The sequence below is a fragment of the Myxocyprinus asiaticus genome, chromosome 23, assembly GCF_019703515.2.
Source record: "Myxocyprinus asiaticus isolate MX2 ecotype Aquarium Trade chromosome 23, UBuf_Myxa_2, whole genome shotgun sequence".
Lineage (NCBI taxonomy): Eukaryota > Metazoa > Chordata > Actinopteri > Cypriniformes > Catostomidae > Myxocyprinus > Myxocyprinus asiaticus.
In genome coordinates this window covers 1781947-1803319 of record NC_059366.1, presented here as the reverse complement: position 1 = coordinate 1803319, position 21373 = coordinate 1781947, and the positions used below count along the sequence as shown (strand labels likewise).

Genomic DNA, 21373 nt, shown 5'->3' with positions numbered 1-21373 from the left:
TATAAAAATAACCCCTGGTAACATTAATCCTGTGCGATTTAAATGTTGCTAAAAAGCTTGTAAATCAGCACTTTCCAGCCCTTGAGCTTTAAATATCGCTGTTTCTTAAGTTCTCAGAGTGTCTGAAATGGATGTTGGTCAGTAGAAGACACCAGAAAATGTAAGATGCGTCACAACTTAAAATAACGCTGGCTGTTTGAACCAATGCAGGTTTTCTCAAGCATTTAATGCTGTCGAGTGTTTATTGACCCATGTAAATGAGAAAGAAACAAGTGTGTTTTCTTTTGGTTAGGATAATTAGAAAGGTAAACAAGCATGTAATCTTTTATGATTTGAGCAGAGTGAGTGCAGAATTGTGTTGAGTCCCACATTTTTGAACATATGTTCCGGAGGGACAAATCAAATAATGTGAACAGATTGTCTATATTTTTAATTCAAGAGTGTAATCTAGGACTAGGCTTGTTAAAGTCTTTTGTATTTAGCCAGATATTACAGTCAATTTCTTCTTGTAATCAATCCCAGATACAGTAGACCTAGATGATTATGTTCCTGCACGATCCTGCATAAATTATCAGCAGAGTATACACTTTTTAATAGGTCATTTACGCATGACATCAGTGTGTAAATGCAGTAGACACACCCATCTCTGTGATTTTTACAGACATCGCTTATCCTGTGCATGATACAGTATAGTTTTTTTTTTTCTGTGGAGGAGAAGGTGCCCTTTTACTTGGTTTGTGCCACTGCCCCTAAAAATGTCTGTGCATGTCCGTGCTCTCGTCCAATCAGATTTGTGGACCGGAACTAATTGTATAATCGGTAAGAAGATGGTTGTTTATAATAAAGTAGGTGCAGTAGACACATACCCAGAATGCAAATACTACAGCTTAAGCTTAAAAACTTCATTGTTGTTTTGTCACTATGTAACAATACTAGTTTTGAATTCCATGCTATTACTACAATGCAACCCACAAAAATACATGTTGTTGTCATCTATCGCCCTCCAGGTCAGCTGACAAACTTTCTTGAGGAGTTGGATGTCCTGGTGTCCTTGATGCCGGAGGATGGTAGGCCACTTGTGGTTCTTAGTGATTTCAACATAGACCAAGACAAGCCCCAGGCCACTGAACTGAATACTCTCCTGGCCTCATGTGACTTGGAAAGACTACACACCACAGCATCTCACAGATCGGGCAACCAGCTGGACCTCATTTTTACACGTAACTGTACCAACTCAAATATTCTTGTTACTCTTTTACATGTCTCTGGTCACTACTTTGTTCAATTCAACATGACTCTCCCATCTACAGTAAAACAATCTCCACCTTTGGTTTCCTTTCGCCATAACCTCCGTTTTCTTTCACCCTCACGCCTCTCCACTGCTGTCCCTACCTCTCTTCCCACACTAAATGTATTTACCATGCTTAATGTAAACACTGCCACAGACACACTAAGCTCTACTTTAACAACCTGTCTAGACAACATCTGTCCTATCTCCTCTAGACCAGCACGTGCTACACCACCCAGCCCCTGGCTGTCTGACGTTCTTCGTGAACATCGGACTGACCTCAGGGCAGCTGAGAGGAGATGGCGGAAATCTAAAGATCCAGCCGATCTAGAACAAGTTGCTGGATGACAGTCAGTCAGGTTTCAAAAGTGGACACTCCACCGAGACTGCCCTGCTGTCTGTCACTGAGTCGCTGAGATGGGCTAAAGCTGAATCCAGATCATCCATCCTGATTCTGCGGGACCTTTCTGCAGCCTTTGACACAGTCAACCATCAGATCTTACTCTCTACCCTCTCCTCGTTGGGCATCACAGGAACTGTGCTTGACTGGTTTAACTCCTATCTCTCAGGTAGGTCCTTCAAGGTAGCCTGGAGAGGTGAGGTATCCAAGCCTCATCAGCTACTTACTGGGGTACCTCAGGGATCAGTGCTTGGACCACTTCTCTTCTCTATATACACAACATCACTGGGACCCATCATTCAGGCACATGGTTTCTCTTACCACTGCTACGCTGATGACACGCAACTCTACTTGTCTTTCCAGCCCAACGACACCACAGTGACTGCTCGAATTTCTGCCTGCCTGGCAGACATCTCGGCCTGGATAAAGGAGCATCACCTGCAACTCAACCCAGCCAAGACTGAACTCCTTGTCTTTCCAGCCAACCCTGCTGTTGATCACAACATCACCGTGCAGCTGGGTGCAACTACAGTAACGCCTTCCAAATCGGTCAGAAATCTAGGGGTAACCATCGACAACAGACTAAATTTCACAGACCACATCTCAAAGACCGCAAGATCATGTAGATTTACACTCTACAATATCAGGAAGATAAGACCCTTCCTCTCTGAACATGGCACACAACTGCTTGACCAGTCACTTGTCATAATTTGACTGGACTACTGTAACGCTCTCATTGCAGGCCTCCCTGCATGTGCAGTTCGACCCCTGCAAATGATCCAGAATGCAGCAGCATGTCTGGTCTTTAATGAACCAAAGAGAGTGCATGTTACACCACTCCTTGTCTCTCTCCACTGGCTGCCGGTTGATGCACGTATCAAATTCAAGGCTCTGATGCTGGCATACAGAACAGTCAATGGGTCTGCTCCAGCATACCTAAAATAATTTATGCAGAGCTACGCGCCCACTAGAAGCCTTGTTGTACCAACACAAAGAGGCACCAAAACACTTTCCCAGACTTTCAGCTTCATCATACCACGTTGGTGGAACGACCTTCCCAACTCCATTCATGAAGCTGACTCACTCTCTGTCTTCAAAAATAACTAAAAACACATTTTTTCCATGAGCACTTAACCAGTCATTAAAAAAAAATAATAATAATTCCTGTTGCACTTTATTCTGTTTTGAATACTATTCTGATGCTAGTGAAACCTCTTTTGTAAATCGCTTTGGATAAAAGCGTCTGCCAAATGAATAAATGTAAATGTAAATGTTTTGGAGACATGTCAAACAGATATGTCAAACCAATTTAACAGGTATCTGACCATTAACACGAACATCCCTTTATAATATTTATTTTTGGCAGATTTGATCTTAAGAAAGCAACTTGCAATAGAATGCATGTATTATGTTAAATAAGCAGCTAAGTTGACTACTAAGACAAAATAAAAAAAGATGAAAAAGTTTCAATAAGATCAATGTAATTGCATATAATGTTGCAGTACAGTTGCCACGTCGACACACTGTATGTACTTCACGCACCTGTGGAATGATGGTAAGTCTGCTCCTGAGATCATGGATCCCCAACGTTGAGATGTCAATACCATCAATAAGGATTCGACCTTCTGCAGCCTCGATAATGCGAAACAAACAGTTGGTCAGACTAGATTTGCCTGCGCCAGTTCTACCAACAATGCCAATCTGGGATGGGGGGTGTGGAGACATACAAGCAAATTTTTTTTACTGATGATGCAGAACAATGAAGAATGAAACAATACTCTGAAGTAGGTGAAATTTTTGGAAAATTACATAAAAGACAAAGATCAACAGCTTTTGCAAAATTGTATTGCTTTGTGTTATCCTGAAACATAAGATATCTTATAGTTTTGGGTAATAATATATTTGTAAAACCCCACTGGCATCATAATTAATTTTATCTGCACAGAATACAGAACTACCACCCTCTCAAAGTTATGTTCGATCATGTTCTTTTAATAATGGCAATAGTAACTGCACACCAGTACTTTTCAGATTATCAGGATATGTCTCTGTAACATCTCACCTTCTCAGTGCTGTCAATGTCACATGTGATTCCATGGAGAATGAGCTCCAATTCGGGGCGGTAGCGAACCTTGTAGTTTTCAAAGCAAATTTTCCCAGCGGTTGGCCAGCCTTCAGGAGCACGATTCTCTGTGAACCACTGAGCCTGAAGACACAGTATCTCACTTTAATGACCAAATTTTGTGCACATTTTGTTATTAACATTTTTTATTGATTCCAAGACAGACAAGAATAAATTTAACAACAAAATTATACATTAGGAATCAACTTAAAACCCTTTATAACACCCACCCACCCCCCGCCCGCACAACTATAAAATAAGTAAATACCCACATATAAACAGACACACAAATAGTACATAAAAAAAAAAGACAAAGTTCAACATATAGTGAAAGAAGAAGAAAAAATATAAATAAATAAATAAAATTGTCTCCCTCCACTGCTCCCCGCTAGGACCTCTCCAGGTTCCCCTGCTGTCTGGAAGTCATCTCCTCAAAAGCTGCCACTTTACCCAACTCGGTGCACCACTCACGAAATGAGGGTGCATCAGTTGACTTCCAACCCCTAAGGATTAGCTGTCTGCCAATCATCACGCTGGTTAGTACCCAGCTTTTCATATATATATCTCCTATATTCAGGACCCCTCCATCACCCAAAATACAAAGTCTGGGGCAAAATGAAAACTGAGTGTCCAGTACGTCACACACAAAACACTGGATCCTCAACCAAAATTCCTGAATTTTAATACAACCCCAAAAAACATGGGTTATGTCCCCGTCTTCTGACTGGCATCGCCAGCAGGTGGGTAAGTCTTTAAGACCAATACTGTACAATCTAGAGGGGGTCCAATAAAATCTATGTAAAATCTTAAATTTGCATGAGGCGAACCCTTGCATCTCAAGATGCAGACCTGATGCTTTTTAGGATCCTAGCCCACTCTCCCTCCTCCAATAACAAATTTAAATATTCCTCCCATAATCTTTTGAGAGAATTAAAGCTCCGTCCCCCAGATTCTGAATTAACAGGGAGTAATACACTGATGCCTCATGACCCTTCCCAAAAGCAGCAATCACCACTTCCAGAGTATCTGCAGGTGGCGCAGCTGTAAATACTTATAAAATTGAGATCTGGGAATCCCAAAATGTTGAATCAAATTTTCAAAAGATCTCAATACTCCACCCTCATACAGGTCACCAAGTGTATTAACCCCCCTCACAATCCAATCTGACCAACAGAAAGGGGACTTATTAATACATAGTTTAGGGTTCAGCCATATGCTCGAGGCTATGTTTAAATAAATATCAGAATTAAACACTCTGGACACTTTTGTCAATATCGAGTGCAAATGCAAAATAACGGGGTGCGACTTAACCTCTCCAGCTAGTTTAATCGAAAGGCTTTGCAGTGGCGAGATAGGGGCAAGAACTTCCTTTTCAATACAAAACCAGGGAGGAGCTCTCTCAGGTGGAAGCGACCAATGAACCAAATGTCTAAGACTGAATGCATAATAATAAAACAAAATCTTGGGTAGGCCTAATCCACCTTTGTCAATCGGCCTATGTAATTTACTGAAATTTAACCTGGGACGTTTACCATTCCAAATGAAGGACTTCGCAATACTATCAAATTGCTTGAAATAAGAGAGGGGGACATCTACAGGGAGAGATTGTAGCAGGTAGTTACATTTTGGAATACAATTCATTTTAATAACATTAACCTTCCCAATCATTGATAAGTGTAACGAAGCCCACCTGTCCACATCGTTCGAAAACCTTTTTATTAAGGGATCAAAATTAACTCTGACTAAATCAGACAAATTTGCTGGGAATAAAATTCCCAAATACTTAATTCCCTGTTTGGGCCACTGGAAGGCACCTGGCTGGAAGGCCGTTACTGGACAGTACGCTGTCAAAGTCAAAGCTTCGGATTTAGACCAATTGACTTTGTATCCTGAGAATTTGGAAAAGGAGTTAATAATTCTGTGGAGGCAAGGCATAGATCTAGTGGGGTCGGAGATGAATAATAAAATATCATCTGCATAAAGCAGAAGTTTATGCGCCACACCTCCCGCCGTCACCCCTGGAAAATCATCCTCTTTTCTTATCGCGGCTGCTAATGGTTCCAGGGCAAGACAGAACAATAATGGGGAAAGAGGGCAACCCTGCCGGGTGCCCCTATCCAAAGTAAAATAATCTGAAATTAACCCATTTGTTTGTACCGCTGCTACTGGGTGTCTATAAAGTAACTTAATCCAACCAATAAATGTACTCCCGAACCCATACATTTCCAAAATCTTAAAAAGATAATCCCATTCTACCATATCAAATGCCTTTTCGGCATCAAGAGAGATGGCAGCAACCGGAGATTGATCATTCGCTACTGACCACATAATATTGATGAGCCGCCTGATGTTATCAGAAGAGCTGTGGCCCTGAATAAATCCCACCTGATCTATATGTATAAGTGATGTCATAACTTTACTTAATAGATTAGCCAGAATTTTGGATACAATTTTTAAATCTAACTGGATCAGGGAAATTGGCCGGTAACTTTTACACTCGCTTGAATCTTTGTCCTTTTTTAAAATCAGACTGATCCGGGCTTGTGTCATGGTAGGTGGAAGCTTTCCGTTCTTTAATGATTCCGTATAAACTTCTAGCAAAAGTGGAGCCAGTTCTGTAGCAAAAGATTTGAAAAACTCAGAGGAAAAGCCGTCAGGCCCCGGAGACTTGCCTGTAGGCAAGGCTTTAGTTACCTCATCAAGCTCCTCCAAGGTTATCTCAGAATCATGAGAGTTTTTTTGCTCAGTTGTCAGTTTAGGAAGATCTAATGGTTCCACAAAGTTCCTAATATCTTCATCATTGGATGAAGACGTGGAACCATAGAGATCAAGATAGAACTCTTTAAAGGCATTATTAATATCAACAGCCAAGGTCAATATTTCACCACAAGCAGATTTCACTGAGGGAATGATAGAAAGACTCTCTCTGCTTTATATATCTAGCCAAAAGCTTCCCTGCTTTGTCCCCTGACTCAAAGTATAACTGTCTTGCCCTGAATAACCAAAACTCCACTTTCTGTGACAAAATAGTATTATATCTATTTTTCAATCGGGTCAATTCTCTGAGGCCATCAGATGACATTCGGCGTTTCAGCTCTGCCTCGACTTTTAATATTCCCTTCCAACTGCACAAGTTCTTGTGCTTTGGATTTTTTAATGAATGAGGCATACTGTATGATCCGACCCCTAAGAACCGCCATAAGTGCCTCCCAAGCCAAGCCCACAGAGGATACTGAGGACCAGTTGGTCTCCATATAAACACTGATTTCAGTCTTTAACATTTGTTGGAAATCAGGATTTTGCAAAAGGGACACATTAAGGCGCCAACTATATGATTTATTTTTCTCTGTATATGGCAACACCTTTAAACTCACCAGGGCATGATCTGAGACTAAGATATTTCCAATTGAGCAATCAACAACAGATGAAATGAGGGATTTGGATATAAAAAAAAATAATCTATTCTAGAATAAATCTTATGGACTGATGAAAAAAATGTATAGTCCCTACCAGATGGGTTCAAAAGTCTCCGTAAGACCAAGATTTTTACACATCCTGTGAAGCGTCAGTGTTGCTCTAGGGGGTTTACAGACTTTTGCTTCACTATGATCAAGGACTGAGTCCATCAAAAGATTAAAGTCTCCCAATATTATATCATGAGGGGTGCCAGCGACTTGCAACATCCCTTCAAGATCTATAAAAAAGCCCTGATCATCAGCGTTAGGTGCATAAATATTAGCCAAAATCAACCTTTGCCCTTGAATTTTAACTAACACAATAATTACTCTTCCTAATTTATCTTTAATCTGTTTGAGACATTTGAATTGTAGATGTTTATTTACCAATACAATGACTCCCTTGCTCTTACTTGAGCCAGCACTAAAGAAAACATGCCCACCCCATATCTTCCCACATTTTTCAGCTTCCTGTGGGGAGAGGTGTGTTTCTTGAAGAAACACTATATCATATTTCTTACGTTTAAGAAAAGAAATAACCTTCCTTCTTTTTATGGGGTGCCCCAACCCATTCACATTCCATGTGGAGAGAGACAATCCGCTCATATTAACATTTGACATATTGATATAATAATAAATAAAAAAAAACTGTGTGTCAAAAACAAAATTATACAGACCACATTCCCCATTAGTGAAACAATCAACCCCGAACATCCCCCCGAACAAAACAAACAGAAAAAAGAAAAACGTGCGCATTAACCCCGCGCACGACAGCGCCAACCGGCGTCAATCCCTCTAAACTCAAAAGGTCCATGAATGCCCACGAGTCCCCACAACAACTTTGCCATCGGATTGCTCAATTTTGCCTCACAAATTTGTGAGGCAAAATTACATAACAGAAAATACATTGTAAAATAAACACAGTCAATAGGAAGAATGAACACAGAGGACATGTAGATTAATTCACAGAACTGTCTCAAAGGTGTGATCTTCCACAAAACAAATTCCAGCTGATATAAAACCGATCAGATTCCTCGGTCAGACAAACAAATGTTCAGTGAGCCAGCTGTTATGAGTTCAACAGATGACGTATTCATTCCAATGTCCCGTAAAAAAAACTCAACAAAACAAACTACAGCCAGCAGGAGGAGTAAGCACGAAGAACGAACAGATTAATCCACAGCTGTTGCAAAGGAGTGTTATTCAATGGAACAAGCTCCAGCCGCTAGGGGGAACCAATACAAAAAGAAACAAAACCGGCATCCTGGTTCGCTGGATGGTCAAGTCAATTCACTCAGAAGCCGCATAAACGTATATACCATGACTTACACAATCCGTCAACTTTATAAAATACATCCTTTGTGTGAGCATGTAGATATTTTGTGATCATCCATAGTGTCCACTCTCAATCTGTCCGGTAGCTTAAATGCAAAAGTTTATTTAAGGAAAGTGTTATTCACAAACAAGCACCAGCCGCTAGGTGGAGCCAACGCAAAAAAACCTAAAATGTCGCCCAGCTTCCTCAAGAGTAAGTACAGCGAGTCAGGCCCACTCACATGAGAAACATCCAATGGTTTTCTCAAACATTGATTCAATAAAAGACATTGCCAGATTTGGACATGTAAATACTTTGCGACCGACCTTCGTTTCTATTCTCAGTTTGGCAGGAAACATCAGAGCAAACAAGATCTTTTTCTGATGTAAGAGTTTCTTACATTCCTTGAACTGATCGCGTTTCTCTCTTGTCGAACTCGCAAAGTCCGGGAACAAGAAAATATTATGGTTCTTCCAAGAAAGCTTCCCTTTGCTCCTCGCCTGGCGCAACACAAGAATTTTATCGGATGATCTCAGAAATCTGGCCAGAATCGATCTGGGCCTGTCTCCTTCAGCAGATCTCTGAGCTGGCACTCTGTGAGCTCGCTCGATTTCCAACTTGTGGCCTGTTATGTCGAGCAGACTCGGGAAAAACTCGTCTAGGAATTTCACCATATCTCTGTCCTCCTCATGCTCAGGAATTCCAACAATTCGAACGTTATTCCTGCATTTTCTATTCTCAAGATCTTCAAGCTTTTCAAGGAGATGTTCCAAATCAACTTTGGTCGTGGGCGGATTAGCGGTTAATTCCCTCTCCTAAGATTCCAGAAAATCGATTCGTTTTTCAACATCAGTCACTCTTGTAGGTAACTCAGAGAATTTTATTTCCATCGCCGTAATCGATCGACGTATTACAGCGAGATCCTCCAAGTCAGCAAGAATCTTTGTTAACATCACCGACATGTTGGACAACTGACGCTGGATTCCTTCTCCCGCCGCGCCATCCAAATCGAGTCCCCGGTCTGTAAGCCTGTCAGGGCTTTCATCCTGAACACGTAAGTGTCTTTTAATATCGCCAGAGCCCGAGGATTTTGACTTCTTTGCCATGTTTTGCAACAAAGGGCAAATGTGTAACTGGGTATATCAAAATTCACCAGATTATAACATGAAAATAATCGAAAATTCAGCAAAGTGTGCAGAGCTCGTCGCTCACACGTCTGCTCCTTGCATGGCATCACGTGACCCCAAATTTTGTGCACATTAAAGTTTTTGAAATCACTGACTGCTTATGGTTTTTATAAGCATTCTCATCACAAAAATTTTGTCAGGTTATTACATATCAGGAGAAATGTGACTGTCCCATTCTAGCCAACCATCTTTCAGATGTCCTTACTGGATAAGAATACAATTGAGGTGTTGCTTAGGCCTATCTTTAGGTTTTAAAATTTAAGCCATTGATTAAGGATTGGAGATTGTTAGATCAATAAATTTACTTTAATAAAAACAAACAAACAAACAACAACTACAAATGAAAAGATAAAAAAAATTGTTGTCTCAAGGCCACTAAAGTTTTAAGTTAGTTTACAGTCAATAATGTTTAGGACTTCAAGTAAACCATTTTATTACATTTACCCCCAAATTTCCCCCTAATAGTTGTATACCTCAAAATGATGTCTACCTCATTTTTTATCTCTGTGTACTCGCTCACTCTCTCCACTGCAACAATATTGGTCTCCAATTCTGATGTCATTCTCACAAGCCAGTTCAAAGTCTGAGTCACCTAAGTATAAAATGCATAGTAGTTGCACCCAAAAACTTATTCCACAATTGTTATTTCATTGAAAGATTATTTGATTGACTATCACAGACATCAAAATAACATTTTACATTTAAGGCATACGAGATGGACAATCCAACCAGTCCACTATCCAAAGAGTCACGAGAGATTACAGCAAATATCGCTGAAAAAAACACCACCAGATTCCCCAGAGACTCCAACCGCATGGCCAACCATCTGAAATTCAGCAAGCAACAACAGGTGCTTATGAAGCAAAAACAGTTAGATGAATCACCTGACAAAGAGCTTGAAATATAGCAGAAATTCTTACCTATTAGAAACAATCCAAGGATAGACACTTTTAAGATTCTCATCAATGGTGTCTTCATTTTGCTTTAAGAAACGCTGCTGGTGCCCATATGCCCTGATCACAGAGAGGCCTGATACTGTTTCTCCAAAGTGTGAGTAGATGGGAGATCGAGACACAGAGTCCAATCGTCTGAGCTGCCTGGACGTGGCAACATAGAACCTCTGACACACAGGAAGCAAAACTGATCAATCTGTGCAACTGCCCACAACATTACTGGAGAACATCTTACGTTTGCAAACTAGATTTGAAGTCTTTTTAGAGCTAATTCTGTTCAGTATATGAGAGATACATGTCTGATGGTTTTTAAAAACTGATATATTTTGGTTTCCGAATCATTGGCAGCTGCATTACCTGCACAAAGTAATAGATAACAGCCATTGGTACAACAACTACAGTGAAGAATGGGGTGGCCAGACAGATCACAAACAAGGTTCCTAAAACTCCAAGAAGACAGAGGACCCAGGATTTGAAGGACATGGGGATCATCTCATCCACAGTAAATATATCCTAAAGAGACGAACAAGCAATACTTAAAATAACACAACACAATATAGTATAACACAATCATATAAAATGTCTCACTTGATGTGTTTTGTGCCCAGATTACACATTTCAGTTAGCTTACTCTGATAGGCTACTCAGTTTATGCTGATTTGACTGTGTAAACAAAATCTTGACAATTATCGAAATCAGCAGTTTAATGTTAAAGATAGCCCATCTATACCTTAGCAAAGCGGTTGACTATCCGTCCTGAAGGTGTGGTATCAAAAAATACCATGGGTACTCTCAGAATATTAGACAGCAGACGTGTGTGTAGAGACCTAGATGCAGAAATTGATCCATCAGCAAGGAGTATTGTCCCTATAAACACAAGGAAACCTGAAAGAAAAAGACACAATAACTTAGTCAGAGGAAAATTTATGTCCTGCATCCACTGAAAGAGTCACCAAAGCAGTCCTTCCCAAAAATGTATGTTCTACTCAGATTGATTATTTCATGAAAACAATTTAAAATTATAAAAATTACCTATGAATTGTAATGATTAAGATAAAAAATAAACAACACTGTTAGATCCCAAACCTCAAAATATGAGGTTGTCATTTACTTAAATTTGTTGCTAAACCATTAATTAAACTCTTCTTTCTGCACTGGTACCTTGTGCTATTCCGAGGGCTCCAAAGACACCTATTCTGGTGTCTCTAACATGAGACGGGTAGGTTGTGTTGAAATATTTAACAGCATCATTGGTCCAGTCACTGAGCCACAGATTTTGACCAATGAAGGCCACATTCTGAATAAAGTAGACTAGGAAACTCCAGGTGGCATAACACCAGCCCATAGCCCTCAGATACTGGAGATACACTGAAAACTTCACCTGGTATATGGATCAAATGGAAATGGACCGTCAAAACAAATTACAGTTCAATCATGGCAACTCTCGGAAAAGATTTTGAAGTATTTTGATTGATATGACAAGTTAGTAGGTTTGGTCTCAGTATGGCGGCGAGATCTGCTTGTGCTGCTGCAAAGCAAGTGCAAAGACTTGCTACCATGTAGAGTTTCACGATTTAACTTTTTTTTTACGTACCTTTCCTGTCTCCATCGCCTCCTTCTCAATCAGTCGCTGTCCCGTCTTGTCATTGGAGTCTTTTTTACCTCTGAGAGAGCTATTTTTCCTCAGTCTCACACTAAAGATAAAGCACAAACATCATAAAAATATAGTCTTGGTGAAAACATTAATAATGTTTAGACAATGTAGTTGTGCAAAGAAGATAATGAGAATAGTTCTATTATATCTGTCAGAAAAAGTAGTGTATGTCTGGAATAAATTATGTCATGGCTATGGTGAGTGTACCTTCCATTGTGCTGAGTGTGACGCTGGCTGTAGCGCAAGCTATTTTCTCTCTTTAGTGTGCTTGAGATGACATCATCAGGAGAACTGTCAGCCTGTGGCTCCAAACTCTCCGGCAGTGTGTCGATCTCTTCATAGTCTGACTCCATAGCTGGAACAAAATAATTTTTCACCAAGATAATGACAATCAATGGTATAGTTTACAGTATGTGTGTTGAGACAGTTTCTCATTTTTGGGCAGTACAAGTACTAGTTATGCTTTTAGGGATCTTTTGTTGCCTTCAAGTGTCTTCATGTGACCAGAGCTCATTTTACATATAACTGCAGCACAAACACAGCTCTTATTACTCACTTCTTCATTCGATTTAGTATATCTCTTCCACCTAGCCTACCTAACACCCTGGTTTCCTTTAGATGCAAACCTCCTGTCTCTCTCACCCACCCACCTTTCCATTATTGTCTCTGCCTCTCTTCCCTCTCCTAACCACCTCTTCTCTCTGGATGTAAAAAAGGTCACTAACACCCTTCTCCACTCTTACATCTTGCCTAGATAAAAATTTTCCTCCAACCTCTGGCTCTTTGACATTCTTTGTGAACACTAAACCAGACATAGGAAGCTAAAGCAGAATGGCACAAATCAAAATATCCTGCTGGACTGAGTAGGTATCATCCTTTGCTCTCCTAGCAAAAACCTCTAAACATCTCCTCTCTAACCATCCTACCACCTGTTCTCTTGACTATATTCTCTCTCACACTGAAAAAAACAAAACAAACAAACAAAAAAAAAAACACTCAAGGCAGGTTCCTCAGATACATACAGTGCATTGTTATTTTGTCATATTAATGGTACAATTAATCATAATTTTATCATAATTCAATTATGGTAGATAACACTTTTCTTCAACCCCTGCTCCTTTGATGAGAGCAGTGGTGGTCCTGACACACATGGTGCCAAAGGCAAGATCAGACATGAACAATCCCTACATCACAAAGTGTGAGGTGTACTCTATGTGTAAAATATGATTATGTCATTAGATTCTGACATTTTCTCCACATTATTCATTAGAAGGAACTCCTCCATCCAATCACTGCGCTGCTTTAAGTTCAACAAGCTCATTGATTCTTGAGATAAGGGACAAAACAAGTCCTACATACAAAACTCCCCTTTATGTTAAACATTTATAATAATAATTCATAATAAGAAAAATACTGAAAAAGTTCAGTCTAAAGGAAATGTGTACACTCAGGTCATTTATTACTTCTATTTTCAGATAATTTAATTAAAATATTTTAAAATGCATGCTCTATACTTGAAAGTACATGTAACTAAACCTGTCCTCAGCAAGAGGTCACAATGTTAAACTGGTAAACAAAGTGTTTAAAAATACAAAAAATTCTAAAATAAATATAAAATGAGGGGATCTGTAAGATATCAAACAATACATAAAGTAAACTTTAAGTTATATTTTCCATAAAAAACGGCACATCAAATTTGTGTCTTCACTTTGAGTCAGTTTTTTATAATCCTGATTAAATCAGACAATGTCATGGTCAGCTATAACTCTGAGTACCCCTTTCCCACTTTCTGCTTATGATGGATGCAACAATATGACATGTGGTCTGGTAAGTTTTATTTTATTTTATTTTTTATTCTAAACAAACAATATTTAAGTCTCTGCGGTCAGAGCTTCAACATGTCAACACCGTCATTCCCATTGTGATAATTTCTGTTAGAATAGTGGAATTCATTTTGGCATTTAGTTTAGGTTAAAGAGGCAGCTTCAACTGAGGAAAAAAAACAAAATGACTCCAGTGTACAACAAAATGGTTGAGATGGAAAAATATTAAATTTTGTCAACTCCATCAGAATTTTCAGAATAGTGTGAAAACAGAAAAAGAAATATTTGTTATCACTTAACTCCTTTACTGAACACCATTATTAGATAATTAAAGACTTTACACTCTTGTTGGATGGATCAAATTAAAATAGCATGCTTTTTAGTGTGTCTGACAGAGCTGACACTAATTACAGTAAGATGTAAGTTATGAGGTGAATAAATGTAAATTTTCCGAAGAAAGCGTTTTTATAAAAACCTGTTTGCTTACATGGTTTGTTAGCTGAGATCTTTGTCTACAAATATATCCATTTCAAATTAATTGGTATTATTAGTAATTAGTATTAAAACTAAAAACTAAATATTTAAAACATATTTTGTCCCTTATCTTAAGAATCAGTGAGCTATTTGTTTAGATGCACATATTCCATTGCATCTTCTCTGTGCCTCTGATCATGGACAGGATAATACGACGGCTTGTTCAAAAAAAGAAGACAAGCTTACAAGCTTTTTTAGCTTACTTGCATAACCCCAGTTCTCTGATAACAGAGTAGTCTGTCACACCTGAGGCATTTCCAATTCTGAACTAATGTTTGAAAGAAAACTCAGTCACATCACCTTTGTTTTTGGGCATCCTTTACATTGTGCAAAAGTTACCAGATTTAGGGCGACAGGATTTACCGGTGTTACGTTGTCATGACAACAAAGTTGAAATACTGCATAACTTTACACAGACAAGGTTAGTTAGTCATTTTTCTCATCATGTTAGTCATGTTCCTCAGTCACGTTAACACATATTATGTTTAAGTATTGTGGCTGTTCAGAGAGTCACGTGGTGCCATGCGAGGGTTGGACATGTGAACGGCGAGCTCTGCGTGCTTTGCTAGTTTTTAATACTTTTTGTGTCATAAACCGGTGAAATTTGATAAACCCTGTTCCATAACTGTTCTATGAAGTCAATATGTCAAATAATTCAAAATTCTCATGCTCTGGAGACATTAAAAGACACTTACGTGCTCAAGCTGATATCCCTGACAAGGCCGCAGACCAGGGACTCGGTTTGGATGGTGCGGCGGGAGAGATTCAGCATCAACTGTAGAGCATGTTGGCAATGATGACGAAGGTCGTTGCAGACTTGGAGGATCTTGCTGTAATATGTCGATCGATCACTGCCATGGAGACGAAATTCTCTGAGTTGGTTAAAAGAATGGGGGACGTCGAGAAACGGATCGATTATCTGGAGTCATCGGAGAGGGAATTAGCGACTAACACACTAGCGACCAAGGCAGATTTGCAGCGCGTCTGGGAAAAGTTGGAAGACCTTGAGAATTGTAATCAGCGAAACAACGTCCGAATTGTTGGAATTCCTGAGAATGAAGAAGGCCGAGATATGGTGAAATTCCTAGACAAGCTCTTCCCAAGTCTGCTCGACATAACAGGCCATAAGCTGGAAATCGAGCAAGCTCACAGGATCCCAGCTCGGAGATCCACGGAGGGAGACAGGCCCCGATCAATTCTGGCCAAATTTCTGAGATCATCCGATAAAGATCTCGTGTTACACAAGGTGAGGAGCAAAGGAAGGCTTTCTTGGAAGAACCACAGCATTTTCTTGTTCCCAGACTTTGCGAATTCGACAAGAGAGAAACGTGATTGATTCAAGGAATGCAAGCAACTCTTATGTCAACGGAAGGTCGCTTTTGCACTGATGTTCCTGGCCAAATTGAGAATAGATACCAAGGTTGGCCACAAAATATTTACATGCCCACAGCAAGCATTGTCCTTCATAAAGTCAATGGAATGAGTAGGTCATGGTGTGATTCTCACGTTGCAGCAAGTGAGCCTGACTCACTGAACATTCACTTGGCCATCCGAGGAAGCTGGGCACCTTTTTTGTTTCTTTTTGTGCTGTTTTTTTTTCTTAAACGTGAGAAATATGATATAGTGTTTCTTCAAGAAATGCATCTTTCCCCGCTGGAAGCTGAAGAATTTGGGAGGATATGGGTTGGGCATGTTTGCTTTAGTGCTGGCAAGTAAGAGCAAGGGAGTCATTACGCTGATAAGTAAACATCTACAATTCAAATGTCTCAAACAGATTAATGATAAATTAGGAAGAGTCATTATTGTTTTAGCAGAAATTCAGAGACAAAGTCTTATTTTGGCTAATATTTACGCACCTAACGCTGATGATCAGGGCTTTTTTATAGATCTTGAAGGGATGTTGCAAGCTGCTGGCACCCCTCATGATATAATATTGGGAGGAGACTTTAATCTTTTGATGGACTCAGTCCTTGATCATAGTGAAGCAAAAGTGTGCAAGAACCCTAGAGCATCACTGACGCTTCACAGGATGTGTAAAAATCGTGGTCTTACAGATATTTGGAGACATTTGAACTCACCTGGTAGGGACTATACAATCTTTTCATCAGTCCATAAGATTTATTCTAGAATAGATTTTTTTATCTATAAGTCCCTCATTTCATCTATTGTTAATTGCTCAATTGGAAACATCTTAATCTCAGATCACGCCCTAGTGAGTTTAGAGGTGTTGCCATATACAGAGAAAAATAAATCATATAGTTACCGCTTTAATGTATCCCTTTTGCAAAATCCTGTATTCCAACAAATGTTAAAGGCTGAAATCAATGTTTATATGGAGATCAACTGGTCCTCAGTATCCTCTGTGGGCGTGGCTTGGGAGGCACTTAAGGCAGTTCTTAGTGGCCGGATCATACAGTATGTCTCATTCATCAAAAAAATCCAAAGTACGAGAACTCGTGGAATTAGAAGGGAATATTAAAAATGCTGAGGCAGAGCTGAAGCACCAGATGTCGTCTGATGGCCTCAGAGAATTGACCCGATTGAAATACAGATATAATGCTATTTTGTCGCGGAAGGTGGAGTTTTGGCTGTTCAGGGCAAGAGTCGTGCGATAAAGCAGGGAAGGTTTTGGCTAAATATACAAAGCAGATAGAGTCTTTTTCTGCCATTCCCTCAGTGAAAACTGCTAGTGGTGAAATATTTACCTCAGTCATTGATATTAATAATGCTTTTAAAGAATGTTATCTTGATCTTTATAGTTCCACGTCTTCGTTTACTGATGAAAATATTAGAAAATTTGTGTAACCATTGGCCCCACTTTTGTTAGAAGAGTATACAGAATCATTAAAGAATGGAAAGATTCCGCTAACCATGACAATTTTCTGTAAAAATGCTTTAAAACGATGTGTTGTGAAATGCGCTTTACAAAAAAAAAAAAGACTTGATTCGACAGACGTAATTCTATGATCTGAATGTTTTCATCAACCATCGCACTCAGAGGCAAATGCTGATTGTGATCCACAGTAATTCTGTCACCAAGCATTTTTCTGGAGTTCTCCAACACTAAAATGACCAATAAATTAAGAATGTGGAGGCAGAACAGTCTGTTTTTATTGTTAAAGTTACTGTTGAGCTGACATTAGCAGCAGAACGGGAAGGCCTTTATGCCTTATGGAATCATTTTACACAAAAAATGTAAAGATACTTGGGGCACCATTTGGGGTTCCTCAGCTGCCACACCGGCGAAACACTCCAGATCCTCCAGATACTCTCCTTATGATGGAGTTACTGAAGGAATTATTCACAGTTCTTAGAGTGCTTTAAAGCTCTTGTAGGAGTAAAACTAAGTTTCTCAGAGAACTGAATGTGTCTAGAGGATCTCCAGAGGGTTTCGCTGTTGTGGCAGCAAAATTTGAAGCTGACCAGTAAGAAAATGTAAATGTTGGTTTGGTGACAAACCTTTCCTGTCATCAGCTTTGCTGCTTTCCTCTTTAGCATAAGTTTCCAGGAATTCATAGAAAGCTCCTTTGCTGGCTCGAAGACTGCTGTATGATCCTATCTCAGATACAACCCCATCCACCAACACAACAATCTCATCTACATACGGCAAGAAGCTAACTCCATGTGTTACCAGGATACGAGTCTACAAAGAAATGGAAACATAGAAACAGATAAAGAGTTTGATATGACATTAAATATTTACAGCAGAACAGTAGTGCACTTAGCAGTTTTTTTTATTTTAAGTGATTCAAAGTATAACATGCTTTTGTTACATAACTATATAATGGGCATTGTAAATTAATTTGGGATCAGTTTTGAACCATATAAAATTTCCATGGAGGAACACACCTTCGGGACAGTTATGTGGATGAATCTACACGTTATTTGTGTTTATTCCGCCTATTGGCTGGAGTTTGTTTTATAGATTTTCTTCTGTTGGGTAATTCTGACTCACAAAATTTGTATAGAAACACCGGACTTGAGCAATCCAACGGCAAAGTTGTCGCGGGGGCTCTCGCAGGCGTACATGGACTGTTTGAGTTTAGAGGGATGGACGCCAGTTGGTGCTATTGTGCAGTTGGATAATGCGCACGTTTTTCTTTTTTCTGTTTGTTTGGTTCGGGGGGAATTTTGGGGTTTGATTGTTACACTAATGTTGGAATGTGGTCTTCATAATTTTATTTTTGACACACAATCTATTTTTTCTAATATGTCAAAATGTCAAATGTTAATATGAGTGGATTGTCTCTCTCCACGTGGAATGTGAATGGGTTGGGGCACCCCATAAAAAGAAGAAAGATTATTTCTCTTCTTAACCGTAAGAAATATGATATAGTGTTTCTTCAAAAATGCATCTTTCCCCGCAGGAAGCTGAAAAAATTGGGAAGATATGGGGTGGACATGTTTTCTTTAGTGCTGGCTCAAGTAAGAGCAGGGGAGTCATTACACTGATAAGTAAGCATCTACAATTCAAATGTCTCAAACAGATTAAAGATAAATAAGGAAGAATCATTATTGTTTTATCTGAAATTCAGAGGCAAAGGCTGATTTTGGCTAATATTTACGCACCTAACGCTGCTGGTGGTCAAATATTTACCTTGGCCATTGATATGCTTTTAAATAATTATATCTTGATCTCTATAATCCCACATCTGTGTCTACTGATTAAGATATTAGAAACTTTGTGGAACCATTAGAACTCCCTAAACTGACGACTGAGCAAAAAATTCTCTTGATTCTGAGATAACCTTGGAGGAGCTTAGCGAGGTAATTAAGGCCTTGCCAACAGGCAAGTCTCCAGGGCCAGATGGCTTTGCCACTAAATTTTTTAGATCTTATGCTACAGAACTGGCTCCACTTTTGTTAGAAGTTTATACTGAATCATTAAAGAATGGAAAGCTTCTGCCAACCATGACACAAGCCCGGATCAGTCTGATTCTTATAAAGGACAAAGATCCAAGCGAGTGTAAGAGTTACGTCCAAGCTGATCCAGCTAGATGTAAAAATATTGTCCAAAATTTTGGCTAACTGATTAAGTAAAGTTATGACATCTCTTATACATATAGATCAGGTAGGATTTATTCGGGGCCGCAGCTCTTCTGATAACAGTATGCGTTTCATCAATATCATGTGGTCAGTGGCAAATGATCAGACTCCAGTCGCTGCCATCTCACTTAACGTCAAAAAGGCGTTTGATATGGTAGAATGGGATAATCTTTTTAAGATTTTGGAAATATACAGGTTCAGGAATACTTTTATTGGATGGATTAAGTTACTTTATAGACACCCAGTAGTGGCAGTACTAACAAATGGATTAATTTCAGATTATTTTACTCTGGATAGGGGCAACCGTCAGGGTTGCCCTCTTTCCCCATTATTGTTCTGTCTTGCCCTGGAACCATTAGCAGCCACGATAAGAAAGGAAGATGATTTTCCAGGGGTGGTGGCGGGAGGTATGGTGCATAATCTCTTGTTTTACGCAGATGATATTTTATTATTCATCTCCGACCCCACTAGATCTATGCCTCGCCTCCACAGAATTATTAATTCCTTTTCTAAGTTCTCAGGATATAGAGTCAACTGGTCTAAATCAGAAGCTTTGGCTCTGACAGCGTACTGCCCAGTAACAGCCTTCCAGGGCATTAAGCATTTGGGCTTTTATTCACAGCGAATTTGTGTGATTTAGTTAGAGTTAATTTTGACCATTTAATAAAAAGGTTTTCGAGCGATATGGGCATAAGATATTATGATATCCTCATAAGCTGCCACCCTCCCCACCTCCGTGTACCACTCCGGATATGGGGGCACACCAGCTGACCTCCAACCCCTCAAAATAACCTGCCTGGCGATCATCACACATGTCAGAACCCAGTTCCCTATATGGCCATCTCCCACATCGATGACCGCCCCATCGCCCAGAACACAAAGTCTGGGGCAAAATGAAACCTGAGTGCCCACAAAATCGCACACAAAATTCTGAACCTTCGACCAGAATTTTTGGATCTCGACACACCACCAAAAAACATGGGCCATATCTCCATCCTCTGATTGGCACCTCCAGCAGGTGGGTGTGTCTTTAAGACCGAGCCTATACAGTCTAGAGGGGGTCCAATAAAATCTATGAAAAATTTTGAATTGTATAAGACGCACCCTTGCATCACTAGATACAGACTTAATGTTTTTAAGAATCTTAGCCCACACTCCTTCCTCCAATGCCAAGTTGAAATCTTTCTCCCATACTATCTTGAGAGAAGTTAAGGCTCTGTCCCCCATACTCTGAATTAACAGGGAGTAGTACACTGATGCCTCATGACCTTTTCCAAAAGCCGCAATCACCTCTCCCAAAGCATCTGCCTCCTTAGGGGGATATGTGCTACTCCAAAAAATAGTGCAAAGCAGGTGGTGCAGTTGTAAATACCTATAAAACTGAGGTCTGGGTATCCCAAAATGTTGGACCAAGTTTTCAAATGATCTCAACACACCACCTTCATATAGGTCACCGAGTGTAGCAACCCCCTCACAATCCACTCCGTCCAGCAGAAAGGAGACTTGCCAATACATAGTCTTGGGTTCTGCCATATGCTCGAGGCAACATTTAAATAAGTGTCCAATTTAAACAATCTGGACACTTTAGTCCATACC

General features: G+C 39.7%; 1 protein-coding gene across 2 annotated transcripts in view; it reads right to left on the bottom strand.

Moving 5' to 3' along the window:
- abcc2 (ATP-binding cassette, sub-family C (CFTR/MRP), member 2) overlaps positions 1-21373 on the bottom strand; it is a 63605-nt gene that overhangs the window by 20680 nt on the left and 21552 nt on the right. For both annotated transcript variants that reach the window (XR_007892616.1, XM_051650866.1), the window contains exons 19-29: positions 18191-18374; positions 12582-12729; positions 12315-12414; positions 11882-12101; positions 11451-11605; positions 11078-11233; positions 10688-10887; positions 10467-10593; positions 10258-10359; positions 3751-3894; positions 3231-3389 (exon numbers count right to left, since the gene is read on the bottom strand). Coding sequence is in view for 1 of the 2 variants with exons in the window: in XM_051650866.1 (XP_051506826.1) it covers positions 3231-3389; positions 3751-3894; positions 10258-10359; positions 10467-10593; positions 10688-10887; positions 11078-11233; positions 11451-11605; positions 11882-12101; positions 12315-12414; positions 12582-12729; positions 18191-18374 (1695 nt within the window). In the remaining variant the exon portion in view is untranslated. The remainder of the gene's footprint in view (positions 1-3230; positions 3390-3750; positions 3895-10257; positions 10360-10466; positions 10594-10687; positions 10888-11077; positions 11234-11450; positions 11606-11881; positions 12102-12314; positions 12415-12581; positions 12730-18190; positions 18375-21373) is intronic.